Source organism: Nerophis lumbriciformis, linkage group LG02, assembly GCF_033978685.3.
Source record: "Nerophis lumbriciformis linkage group LG02, RoL_Nlum_v2.1, whole genome shotgun sequence".
Classification (NCBI taxonomy): Eukaryota; Metazoa; Chordata; class Actinopteri; order Syngnathiformes; family Syngnathidae; genus Nerophis; species Nerophis lumbriciformis.
Window position 1 is genome coordinate 19,805,964 of NC_084549.2, and position 14,037 is coordinate 19,820,000.

At 39.7% G+C, this 14,037-nt stretch overlaps 1 protein-coding gene across 2 annotated transcripts in view; it reads left to right on the forward strand.

The window, feature by feature from the left end:
* Positions 1–14,037, forward strand: part of lrrc1 (leucine rich repeat containing 1) — a 67,700-nt gene that overhangs the window by 39,805 nt on the left and 13,858 nt on the right. For both annotated transcript variants that reach the window (XM_061956504.2, XM_061956578.2), the window contains exons 5-10: positions 2,425–2,481; positions 5,066–5,129; positions 5,527–5,601; positions 7,596–7,740; positions 7,819–7,937; positions 9,046–9,129. In XM_061956504.2, coding sequence (XP_061812488.1) covers positions 2,425–2,481; positions 5,066–5,129; positions 5,527–5,601; positions 7,596–7,740; positions 7,819–7,937; positions 9,046–9,129 — 544 coding nt within the window. The remainder of the gene's footprint in view (positions 1–2,424; positions 2,482–5,065; positions 5,130–5,526; positions 5,602–7,595; positions 7,741–7,818; positions 7,938–9,045; positions 9,130–14,037) is intronic.

Here is a 14,037-nt window from a genome sequence, read left to right on the forward strand (position 1 = left end):
TCTGATTTTTCTTTTAAGCATTGGCCAAACATATAATGTAACTGTACTGTTTGGTTTGTTTGTTTTTGTGTGTGCGCTACTAACTTTACAGAAGCCAAGTGTGCATTTCATTTAGACATGTTTTACACAGTGACTCAAACATGGATCAATATGACCATGCATTACACTTGCAGTCCAACCAAAAGTCCACGGATGTCATACACTTTAGTTATGTGGAACACTTTTAGCTTACTATGACATTTATCACATGCCGATTGTCAAGTAACCCAGTTACCTGGGTCAAATACAGAGACAAAATTTTGCGGGCTTGCACCCATGGATTCAGGAGGAGGAGTGTGGTTTTTGTCCTGGTCATGGAACTCTGGACCAGCTCTGTACTTTTTGTCAGGGTCTTTGAAGGTACATGGGAGTTTGTACAAGCAGTCTACATGCGATTTGTGGACTTGGAGAGGGTATCGACCCTGTCCCTGGAGAAATACTGAAGGACATGCTCTGGGTATCGTACCGTCTGTAAGATCGGTCTCAGAGCGTGGTCTGCGTTGTCAGACCTGTTTCTACAGAGGGTTGTCACCGGTTTTGTGCCAAACTTTTATGGACAGAATTTTTAGGCACTGCCAGGGCAATGATTGGATTCAGGTTGGTGGCTGCAGGATTGTGTCTTAGCTTTCTGCAGATAATGTGGTCCCGCTGGCTTCATTATGCCGTAATCTTCATCACTCACTGGATCAGTTCACAGCCAAGTTTGAGTTAATTGTGATGAGAATCAGCACCTCCAATTCCAAGTCCATGGTTTTTGCCCAGAAAAAGGTAGAGCGCCATCTCTGGGTCAGGGATGAGCTCCTGCCCCAAGTGGAGGAGTTTAAGTACTTTGGGATCTTATTCACGAGTGAGGGAAAAATGAATCTTGAGATCGACAGTCAGATCGGTGTGGCGTCTGCACTGATGCGGACTTTGCATCAATGCGTTGTGGTGAAGCGGTAAATGAGCTCTCAATTTATTGCTCGATCTACCTTCCTATCCTCACCTATGGTCATGAGTTTGGGGTAGGGAGGAGCTGGGAGAAGTAGCCAGGGACAGCGAAGTCTGAGCTCTCTGCTTCGAGAGCTGCCCCCGCAACCCGACCCATTGTCGGATAAGTAGAAGAAAATAGATAAATGGACATCTATGATTACTACAATGAATAACATCCTCCTAATTCACCATTGAAGAAAGTGTAATGTATTAATAGGTGACAGTCTTACAATGTTCTCAGCACGAGTAGTTTTACATTATTATAGCTGTGTTATATTGAAGTTAAAAAGTTAAAGTACCAATGATTATCACACACACTAGGTGTGGCGAAATTATTCTCTGCATTTGACCCATCACCCTTGATCACCTTCTGGGAGGTGAGGGGAGCAATTTTTGGGTGATTTAACCCCCAATTCCAACCCTTGATGCTGAGTGCCAAGCAGGGAGGTAATGGGTCCCATTTTTATAGTCTTTGGTATGACTCGGCCGGGGTTTGAACTCACAACCTACCGATCTCAGGGCGAACACTCTAACCACTAGGCCACTGAGTAGGTATGGTGGTTAACTTTGCTTTTATTTGTAAGACAGTTTTAGCATTGCAACTGTTCAATTTTGGAAAGGAGTGCAGACAGCATTCTAGAAAGGATTGCGTTTGACTTTGGGGAAACCACTGCATTGTTGTTGGATTCAAAGTAAAGATGGTTGGATTTATTAAGATGATTGTTAAGAATTCTATGAGGAATTGATTGTTAGAGTTATTGAAGCAAAACAAAGTGCAACTAATTTGCGATCTAAAGAAAAAAATAACATGTCAGCTTTGGGATTGGCATGAAAACTGGAGTTTAACATCCAGATAGAGATTCGATCCCATTTAAAATAATATATATTACAAATCAATACATTTATTGTTAATTTATTTTCAAATGCTGTCCAAGAAGTACATATAGTAAAATGCATATCCCTAATACTACACTGTGTAAAGTGCTTCAAAATACCTAGCTGTTGTCTGATGAGTCATGAAGATGTACTTTGCACCATTCACAGAGTGAAATGTTGCCATCATAAAACTCTCACATACAAATCTGTGACATAAACACTGACAAAGATAAACACTGTACTTTGCTCTTGTTTTAATTGCCTTAGAGACATTTTGGCCTTGATGTACTGTAGGGGCTGCGGTTGTTTAGGCTGCTGCTGGGTCAGATAAAACGGACATGCCTCCTTCATGCTTCCTGTTCCCTCCATCATGATGGCAAAGAGGTCTTTTATGACTGTTTGTGGCTCTCTTTTAATCCTAACCACCCTCCTTGTTTGAAAAGCACTTAGAGCAGCACAAGTGTTTATGTGTGCTGTGGAAACGTGAAGGTGTTCTCTAAACATTCAGTTAATTTTCTGCCTGCCTTGTCATTGCAGCCTCTCCAATTTGGTATCACTAGAACTCCGAGAAAATCTGTTGACATTCTTACCCGAGTAAGTATTCATGCCGTTGCATGTACAGTACTGTATCTCACATTTCAGCAACCATTCAATGCCAGTATTAAACTTGTTTAGAGTAGTTGGTGTACAGCTTGTAGAGGAATATATCTTTATTACACACTGAAAATAACTTCACACACAGCCATTATTGTCGAAATAACTGACAACACAAATGAGCAATGTACAGTAATTGTGTCTTGCCTGTAGTCACAAGTGTCGTGTCGTGGTCTCCATGAGTGCTTCCAGCAGTGGGGAGCTGCCGCTCATTGAGAGAAACATGAATTCTAACATATCCTGTTACATGTGAAGCAGAGCTCGAACTCCTCCCTTTAAAAAGAAAAAGGGACCACATGGAAGTTTTTCAATTATATGTAGCCCAAACACACCCAAAGGTGACAAGTACCTTTTTGAGGAAGGTAAGGGAGTGGCTAAGTACTGTATGTCTCCAACCTGAACACAATTGAGCACCTGTGTGGGATTCTCAAGTGAAAGGGGGGAGAGCAAGGTGTCTAAAGCCTGGTGTATACGGTACTCTCGCGTCACGTAACTTGCATGGGCGACGCCGTCTTGCCCCCTCCCCCTGCGTACTTTCCTGCAAGCCTTCCGAACACCTTCCAAAAATCCTGGCCTCGCTTGGACCGCAGAGCTGTGATTGGTCAGCTTTTGCACAGCAAAGCAGATTATGTGTTTAAAATGCACAAATTAGTGTATGAAATAAAGCAATAGTGATCAAACATTTGCATGGAAAAGGATATTGTGTACTTTATATCTCGGTGCGCTCTAAAAGTAATTACTGCATGTGTCGTTTTTCAGCTTGTTGTGTTGTTGCGTCCAGTATGGATGTTAATTACGAAAGCTTTTTTTTTACACTGAATTTATGTAACTGAAGTTTGTTACATCAAATTATGCTGACAATTTCAATGAAAACATTTTTTCAGTGTTTTAAAATTTAGTGTATAAAAATTCAGTGTTGAAAAATTCCATGTTTAAAAAAGCAAGAGACTCTTCCGATAAATTAAAACTGAAGCAATCGATCCTGTCTCGCAACCAGCCAATAATGTGTCAAGTTTGAAGTCATGTGACACGGGTATTGCAAAACAGCATAAAAAAGCATTCAACTGTGCTACCTGGGCATAACACAACACAATTAACATTTCAATGTAGCCCGCTTGATGTTTTCAAACTATATAAATTATTACAATGGGTAGATTCTGCACTTATAAGTGACATACGGTTTCTAGGTGTCATGATATGCAGCGAAACTGACCGTGATACACAATGTGACCAGCAGGTGGTGCTGGATAATGATGTTCAGGTAAACGCAAGAAGAAGACCTGGGCTGTAGATGTTCGGATCCATTCATGGAGGGAGGAATAAATGGTTGAGCGTAAGCTCGTTGTTCGCGAGACCAAGTTTGGTCATTAATAAATGAACAACACACTACGGTCCACAGGAACACTGATATTATATCGAATAAGTGGATGTTGTAATTATTTTTCGCCGTGTTTGTTGCAGTTTTGTTTCTCTTGCTTGATTGTAAAAGATGTCGTTCAAGGAGGTGCTCTGCAGTAGAGGAGCAACGTTCATGTATTTTAGATATTCAGTGTTTTATTGTTCATAGTTAATATTGTAAATCCCACATTCTGTATGTTCTTGTACATTCGAGTGTCTTTTTCAGTAAAAAAATAAACAGACCATCTCAAAAACGGAATGAACCTTAGTTATAATTACGGAATTATATGACAGTCAGGGTTTGTTTGTTAGCAACATAACTCAAACAGTTATGAATAGTTTTTGATGATTTTTTCAGGAAAATGCCAAAAAACAATTCCTCTCATCTTCTACAAACACACTTCACTTTCTGCTTACGGCGTTCCACACCCTCCACCTTTGTCGACCTGCGCTGCGCAGAGGATACTCGGAGATGTAGTTTATTTTCAGACCCGGCAAATGCTAAAGCGCCAGAAAAAAACTACACACCAGGTTTTTGTTTGATACCGTCACGCGTCATTGCATTATTGTGAAGACATTGAAACCGCAATACCACCGTATCTACAATACTGTTACATCCCTAATAAATATGAAAAATAGGAAAAATGCATGTCTGCTTTGCTGATTCACCGCTAAGTGTTGCCAAATCTGCATATTATCCCCTTATTATAAGCTACTTGTTCTCATAGAGCTGCGTCGTGTATATACAATGTATAATAGCACTTATGCAAGTACACATATATTCATATACATATATAGATAACAATCATACTAAATGTTGACACTTTTAGGTATGTTCACTGTGAGGTAGGTGAATACGCTTGCAGCCAATTAAGATTAAAATTGCCATGGGTTAAGTCATTTTCTTTGTATAGTACATTTTTACTACTCTACATGCTGTACACAGACTATTGTAAGTTTCACCCGAGTTTAATTTCTATAGTGTTGTCCCTTGATAACTCATAATAAAACACTTGCAGATATGTGAGGGGTGTGCTCACCTTTGTGACACAGCATAAAGCACCCATCGTCTTCAACCTGTTTACAATCTTAAAATCTCTTCAATCTATTCTCTGTCCATCCACAGCTCGTTATCCCTCCTGCACAGACTGGAAGAACTCGACTTAGGCAATAATGAATTATATAGTTTGGTAAGTTTTTACTCCTGCATTCTGGGAAACCTGTGCTCAGTGCACAGTTTAGCTCCAAATGAGTCGAGCGGAACTTTTGTCCATTTCCTTTCCTCTCATCATTGTAGATTAGAATTCCTCAAGAACTGCTTCCTCCTCTTATCACGCAGATGGGAGGGCGACCATCTGCTTCCAGCTTTTGGGTTTTAGGGTGTAATCTTATGTGAGATTTACTGGCAGAATGACCAAAACCAAGCTACAGTGACATAGCTATTCTGTTGCAGTTTTTTGTTTCTGTGTTTGAATAATAGTATTCGTACTCTCAAATTAGTTATGTATCTGGAAGAATGACTAGAATTTGATGATTTTGTTGACATTTTCTCACTCATTCATTCATTGCATTCTTCCCCCCACACAGCCAGATACAATAGGCTGTCTTGTCAGTTTAAAAGACTTGTGGTTGGATGGAAACCAGTTGGCTGAAATACCCGCGGTAAGCTCAACAAACTATTTTTACTGAGTGTCATTGACATTTTTTTCTCCTTTGTTTCTTTTTTTTCCACCATTTGCATTTTTTAAAAGGCCCGAGTCTTTAAAAATAAGTTATTGTTGAATCCTATGTCTAAAATGTAATAGGCTATATACAATGGACCCTCAGAAGTCTTACTTATCATCATCATCATCATAATTTCTTTTTATTCCTTTCATGAAACTTACTTAAATTATTTCATTTAAAATTTTAAGGAAAATATTTTCCACAATTTTTTTCTGTAGTTGATTGGTCGATATGTTCCTTGTGACCAATCAGGACATCTGTTATGAATGATGACGTTAATAACGTCATCATTCATAATGGTTATTACCGCCATTTTTCATATGTAAACGATGTCGGTTCTCGAGAGAAAGGACGCTTTACGAGTAAAAGAAATTGATAAACATGTCAAAAATAAGTTTCGATGGGACTGGATGGAAAGGGAAATCACTGATACTGTTGGGAAGAAGGAAGTTACGACTTTGTTCGGTGATTTTATTCGGAAAATCGATCGTCCCGGAAAGGTTTTGTGCACGTGGTGTCATGATAATATTGACTATGGATCACGAGGTTTCAAGGCTTTGGAAGTACATGCGAAACGCCAAAAACATATTAAACAACTTGAAGCAAGGAAAACAAACTTTTCATTAGCTGGTACTTTTGGATGTCAACCGAAAGTTAGCAAACCTTACGGACTTCATCCTTTGTTTACATCGACAATTGCCGTAGACATCGAGAGGAAAGATCCACCCAAACAACCCACTTCAGTTGCAGACAGGGTTGTTAATAATGCGGTAAGCTAAAAAATATTTGCTTGCGAAATACGCATGTTTGTTTTAAATATTAACCAATTATTGCTTTGCGAAATATAAATGGGTTTTTCTAAAAATAAAAAGCCACGTGAAAATATACTATGAAATTACAGAAATTCAAAGAGTCGCATTATTGATTCCAGTTAACATTTTATTTGAAATTAATTTGCGTGTAATACTAATTTGTAATATTAAGTTCTTATGTAGTCTCTTGAAACAATATTGTCAGTGGTGTAGCAATCTTGAAGGTAAATATTTTCACACTTTCATGCAATATGTCAGTGTCCTCACATTATTATTATTTCCTATTTTCAAATATGAGTAAACAATGCTAAACATGTATAATTATTTTCATAAATTTATATCCTATTTTGGGAAAAGAATGAAATGTTTACATTTGGTATTTTGTTATATTTATAACTAAACTTGTAGGCAATTAGGCATATACATTAAAACTGTGAATTGTTATTAGTGGTTATGTATTTTACAATTAATGCTACTTTCTGATAGCATATATCATGTAATAGTCTTAACTTTAAAATATATTTTGTATAATAATAAATCTTGGCAAACCTGTTACACCACTGATCATTTTTTAGTGACTAAATACTGTTGGGACTGAACCATATACAGTGATTCATTAGGATAATTGGGTTATGTATGTTCTATTAATGATGTTTTCATGTCTTTAAACACTAAAATATGTTCTTCAAATGGTGCTGTCTTTGTTAATTTTAGCATGTTAAATTGGTGAAAAACCAGGAGCTCCCCCCACCAGGGACCTGGCTGGGGGCCTTCGTCCCCCAGACCCCCGGAAATTTTTTCAGTCTTTTTCATTGTGGTCAAATCACATGCCTGAATATGTCATCAAAAAGTGATAAGCATCATAATTCTTCATAAAATAGATGGTTGTAAAGTAAATAGTTGATATATGTGTAGAAAACAGGTGAAAATATATATTTTTTGAAAGTCACGTCAATGTTCCACACTTTCTCGCTACTGTTCGGAGCAGACGTTGAAGCAAAAAATCCACGAACTGTGAAAGCCAAAATGCTTGCCCTCTTTCTTCTTCATTTTCTTTGCGCGATTATTTGGTTCAGAAAACATTGACTTTGATTTCACAAAATCTTTGGTCCCCTTCAGGAGATGGGCAGCATGAAGAGCCTGTTGTGTCTGGATGTGTCTGAAAACAAACTGGAGCGACTTCCAATGGAGCTTGGAGGCTTGTTGGCACTCACTGACCTGCTGGTATCTCAGAACCTCATTGACGCTTTACCAGAAAGTATTGGTAAGCTTCTCTTTTCTACATACCTGACTTACTAATGCTCCTCTCTCTTCTCAAACTAGTTTGTTTGTTTTTCGGCAGGAAAACTACGCAATCTGTCGATACTGAAGGCTGATCAGAACAGGCTTTCACACCTGCCAGAGAGCATCGGGAACTGTGAAAGTCTTACTGAACTTGTGCTAACAGAAAATCAGATACAGGTTGGAACCCACATACCATCACCACATGTTTAATAAAAAAATACTATTTGGAAGATTTGGTTTTACTGTACGATCAGTGTCAGAGCTTGGTCCGCATTGCTGGCAGTAAGTCGGACACGTTTCCAGTGAGGGTTGGACTGCGCCAGGGCTGCCCTTTGTCACTGATTCTGTTCATAACTTTTATGGACAGAATTTCTAGGCGCAGTCAGGGCGTTGAGGGGATCCGGTTTGGTGGCTGCAGGATTAGATGTCTGCTTTTTGCAGATGATGTGGTCCTGATGGCTTCATCTGGCCAGGATCTTCAGCTCCCACTGGATCGGTTCGCAGCCGAGTGTGAAGTGACTGGGATGAGAATCAGCACCTCCAAGTCCGAGTCCATGGTTCTTGCCCGGAAAAGCGTGGAGTGCCATTTCCGGGTTGGGGAGGAGACCCTGCCCCAAGTGGAGGAGTTCAAGTACCTCGGAGTCTTGTTCATGAGTGAAGGAAGAGTGGATCGTGATATCGACAGGCGGATCCGTGCGGCGTCTTCAGTAATGCAGACGCTGTATCGATCCGTTGTGGTGAAGAAGGAGCTGAGTTGGAAGGCAAAGCTCTCAATTTACCTGTCGATCTACGTTCCCATCCTCACCTATGGTCATGAGCTTTGGGTTATGACCGAAAGGACAAGATCACGGGTACAAGCGGCCGAAATGAGTGTCCTCAGCCGGGTGGAGGGGCTCTCCCTTAGAGGTAGGGTGAGAAGCTCTGTCATCCGGGGGGAGCTCAAAGTAAAGCCGCTGCTCCTCCACATCGAGAGGAGCCTGATGAGGTGGTTCGGGCATCTGGTCAGGATACCACCCGAACGCCTCCCTAGGGAGGTGTTTAGGGCACGTCCGACCTGTAGGAGGCCACGGGGAAGACCCAGGACACGTTGGGAAGACTATGTCTCCCGGCTTGCCTGGGAACGCCTCGGGATCCCCCGGGAAGAGCTGGATGAAGTGGCTGGGGAGAGGGAAGTCTGTGCTTCCCTGCTTAGGCTGCTGCCACCGCGACCCGACCTCGGCTAAGCGGAAGAAGATGGATGGATGGTTTTACTGAACACGTGTAATTTCATTGTTTGTTTTTCTAGGGTTTACCAAGAAGTGTAGGCAAATTGAAACGTCTCTCCAACTTCAACTGTGACCGAAACCAGCTAACATCTTTACCCAAAGAGGTTAGTCTGCACACATACACTTTTAATGCATCATCCGATTTATTGTGTCTGAAAGTGCTGGCAGAACAGGCTGAAAAAACAAAGGTAGAAAACATGTATCAAAACCACAACAAATATGTTTTTCATTTGAGAAGACACATTAGTTCTCATAAAATTACAATAACGCCCATACAATTAGTCAACACTCGCGACATCGCGCTTCAAATATTGCAGCTTCACCACAGTTCGGATCAAACTATTTTTTTTTTTTTTTTTACTATTTTTTAGGCATATTGTAAAGTGTTTTTTTGGTTGTACATTAAGCATTTTTAAGAAATACTAAATAAACTACAAATATCAATACTACATAGTATTGGCCATTAAAGGAGACCAAACCAATTGGAGCGCACTGCAAACCATCATGGTCACTAATTTGCTCAGCTTCAAGCTTATTACATTATTACAGTATTACATGCGTGTAATACTGTTTCTACCATAAAAATTAGGGGGGTCCCAAATATCGGTCCGATATGAGCAAAAAAACAGGGTATCGGATTATATCGGCTTGCATCTAAATTGTTCGATATAAAGTTAAAGTTAAAGTACCAATGATTGTCACACACACACTAGGTGTGGCGAAATTATTCTCTGCATTTTGACTCATCACCCTTGATCACCCCCTGGGAGGTGAGGAGCAATTTTTGGGTGATTTAACCCCCAATTCCAACCCTTGATGCTGAGGGTCAAGCAGGGAGGTAATGGGTCCCATTTTTATAGCCTTTGGTATGACTCGGCCAGGGTTTGAACTCACGACCTACCGATCTCAGGGCGGACACTCTAACCACTAGACCACTGAGTAGTAAGATCTGATACAAGCAGTCCTGCAGCGTTTTTTACTTGTGCAAAGCTCAACAGTTAACGTCTAAGTGTTCTCCAATAAAAAAAAAAGGTTGATCTTTTATTGTATTTTGGTCAAGTCATTTACAAAAGGATAAACATGGTAGGCTCTAGGCTGTTATAATGAAGGCAACACGTGATGTCTCTATATTAGCTATAATAGCCTACTATCAAAATGACTGTGTCGCCGGCTGATGCAAATCTTCATTGACAGAAATGTTGAAATGTAATATTTATTCTACACATTTTTTTCAACATTGGAAAACATTAGTAAACCGAAGGCTTCTCAGAAGGTGAGAGACGTCCCAGAAATTACTGGCTTAGAATGGCCAAAAGGTATACTGGAGATGTGTGTGTCCAAGTTAAGGGAAACAGCAGGCTGTCTTCTTCTAGTGGATTTATTCCAATCTTTTCAAGCTGGGTAATGTTTGCTGTGGTATGGAACAACATGGCACACAAACAACTATCAGAAATTCAGCCAATATTACATACAGATAATGTGTCATGAGAAATGCAAATAATAAATTAAATACACAGAGGACAAAAATAAAGGAAATTAAATGAGTTTAAATATACCTACAAACGAGGCATAATGATGCAATATGTACATACAGCTAGCCTAAATACCATGTTAGCATTGATTAGCTTGCAGTCATGCAGTGATCAAATATGGCTGATTTGCACTACACACAAGTCAATAACATCAACAAAGCTCACGTTTGTGCATTCACACACAGCATAAAAAGCTTGGTGGCCAAAATGAGACAAAGAAGGAGTGGCATAAAACACGTCTTTCTGTGGCAACGTCGAGGAAAGTCGTATATGTAAACAAACTACGGTGAGTTCAAGGACCGCCCAAAATAGTTGGACAGAATGGCGCTCGCCAAATACGCTCATCAGTGAAGCATGTTTAATATAAAAAGTGAGATTTCTAACAATAAAGAAGGTTTTTGTCATGTTTGTACTCCTACAGAAGCCATATTAAAACAGAAAATATATTTTTCCCTCATCTTTTTCCATTTTCATACATTTTTGAAAAAGGTCCTGGGAGCCATTAGAGCAACGCTAAAGACCCGCATGCGGCTCTAGAGCCGCGAGTTGCCAAACCCAGGGCTACTAGAAGCTAGCAGCCACTGTACACAGCATCTAAGCACACAATAGCACACAAGCTAGACATAGGTAATAAGTGTCCTTAATTGCGCAATATTGAAGTCTAAAACACCATATTTTCCAATATAAACAAGTATTAAATAATCTCTTATTATTAACCGTATCCACTCGGCACCCATTGCATCAGTCGCCCAGGGGTTGGGGAGACTTCCCACATCTGCTGTCCCCTCCAGGGTTTCTCATTACGCCCAACGGATTGAGTTTTTTTCTTGCCCTAATTTGGGATCTGAGCCGAGGATGTCAATATGGCTTGTGCAGCCCTTTGAGACACTTGTGATTTAGGGCTATATAAATAAACTTTGATTGATGATTTATTTAATTATTGTTGCATATTACTTAAAGATACAACGTCTCCAATTATTGTGACCTCCAGGTGTCGCTAAAACAAAAATTACCACACCACTTAAAAGCATACATCTTTCATAAGGTTTCATACCATTGTTATCTAAGTAATTTCACCTAATTAAACAATTTCACATTTTACACGACAAAATAAATTGATATACTTTTATGCCCTTACGATAAGTGTTTTTCATATCTACCATTGTTCTCTGTTTGACTAATTTCACTCGATCAAACCTTTTCTAAGTTTACACACTACAAAATAATACAAGTATGTATTATGATTCCTGCTGATATCGTATTGGATAAATATTGGTATCGACCAACACTAATGGTCCAATATTGGTACCGTCTTGAAGTGAAAAAGTTGTATCGGGACATCCCTAATACAAATACAGTGTTTATGAAAATTTCCTCTGTAAAAATACAACGTAATTTCTATTAAAGTAGGAGTTTTTTATCTTAAGAATACAACTTTATTCATGTAAAATTTTCAAAAAATTGTTCAATGTTCTTACATGTAATTTGTAGCTTTTAAAACGCTTAGTGTTTATTGTACAAACCCCGTTTCCATATGAGTTGGGAAATTGTGTTAGATGTAATACGGAATACAATGATATGCAAATCATTTTCAACCCATATTCAGTTGAAAATGCTACAAAGACAACATATTTGATGTTCAAACTGATAACCTTTTTTTTTTTTGCAAATAATCATTAACTTTAGAATTTGATGCCAGCAACACGTGACAACGAAGTTGGGAGAGGTGGCAATAAATACTGATAAAGTTAAGGAATGCTCATCAAACACTTTTTTGGAACATCCCACAGGTGAACAGGCATATTGGGAACAGGTGGGTGCCATGATTGGGTATAAAAGTAGATTCCATGAAATGCTCAGTCATTCACAAACAAGGATGGGGCAAGGGTCACCACTTTGTCAACAAATGTGTGAGCAAATTGTTGAACAGTTTAAGAAAAAACTTTCTCAGCCAGCTATTGCAAGGAATTTAGGGATTTCACCATCTACGGTGCGTAATATCATCAAAGGGTTCAGAGAATCTGGAGAAATCACTGCACGTAAGCAGCTAAGCTCGTGACCTTCGATCCCTCAGGCTGTACTGCACCAACAAGCGACCTCAGTGTGTTAAGGATATCACCACATGTGCTCAGGAACACTTCAGAAACCCATTGTCAGTAACTACAGTTGGTTGCTACATCTATAAGTGCAAGTTAAAACTCTCCTATGCCAGGCGAAAACCGTTTATCAACAACACCCAGAAACGCCGTCGGCTTCGCTGGGCCTGAGCTCATCTAAGATGGACTGATACAAAGTGGAAAAGTGTTCTGTGGTCTGATGAGTCCACATTTCAAATTGTTTTTGGAAACTGTGGACGTCGTGTCCTCCGGAACAAAGAGGAAAAGAACCATTCAGATTGTTATAGGCGCAAAGTTGAAAAGCCAGCATCTGTGATGGTATGGAGGTGTATTAGTGCCAAAGACATGGGTAACTTACACATCTGTGAAGGCGCCATTAATGCTGAAAGGTACATACAGGTTTTGGAGCAACATATGTTGCCATCCAAGCAACGTTACTATGGACGCCCCTGCTTATTTCAGCAAGACAATGCCAAGCCACTTGTTACTTCAACGTGGCTTCATAGTAAAAGAGTGCGGGTACTAGACTGGCCTGCCTGTAGTCCAGACCTGTCTCCCATTGAAAATGTGTGGCGCATTATGAAGCCTAAAATACCACAACGGAGACCCCCGGACTGTTGAACAACTTAAGCTGTACATCAAGCAAGAATGGGAAAGAATTCCACCTAAGAAGCTTAAAAAATGTGTCTCCTCAGTTCCCAAACGTTTACTGAGTGTTGTTAAAAGGAAAGGCCATGTAACACAGTGGTGGACATGCCCTTTCCCAACTACTTTGGCACGTGTTGCAGCCATGAAATTCTAAGTTAATTATTATTTGCAAAAAAAAAATTAAGTTTATGAGTTTGAACATCAAATATCTTGTCTTTTTAGTGCATTCAACTGAATTTGGGTTGAAAAGGATTTGCAAATCATTGTATTCCGTTTATATTTACATCTAACACAATTTTCCAACTCATATAGAAACGGGGTTTGTAGATGTACTTGTTTACTTGCTAACATTTGTACGTCATGTTCTCTTTCATCCCACTTTTACTGCACATCACTGCGCCTTGTTCATCTCCATCTGAGTGTCTCTATTGTGTCTGTGTATGGCGTCGTTTGGTAGCCCCGACGCTTGTTTAAGTGGAGGATCACTGTACAATGGCCCTGTGTCTTTATGATGCAAAGCAAAACAAAAATGGCACACTTAGCCTCGAAAATGATGTCAGTGTCATTGTTCTTGTTGCATCACATCAGCGCTCACGTTGCAACCATGGTCCACAACATTAATGCGTGCTCTGCTGACTACTTAAATAGTAGTAGTTGTATGGATCATTTTGACTGTTGATTTAGTTTTATATCTGAGTGGCTGTCAGCTGAGATG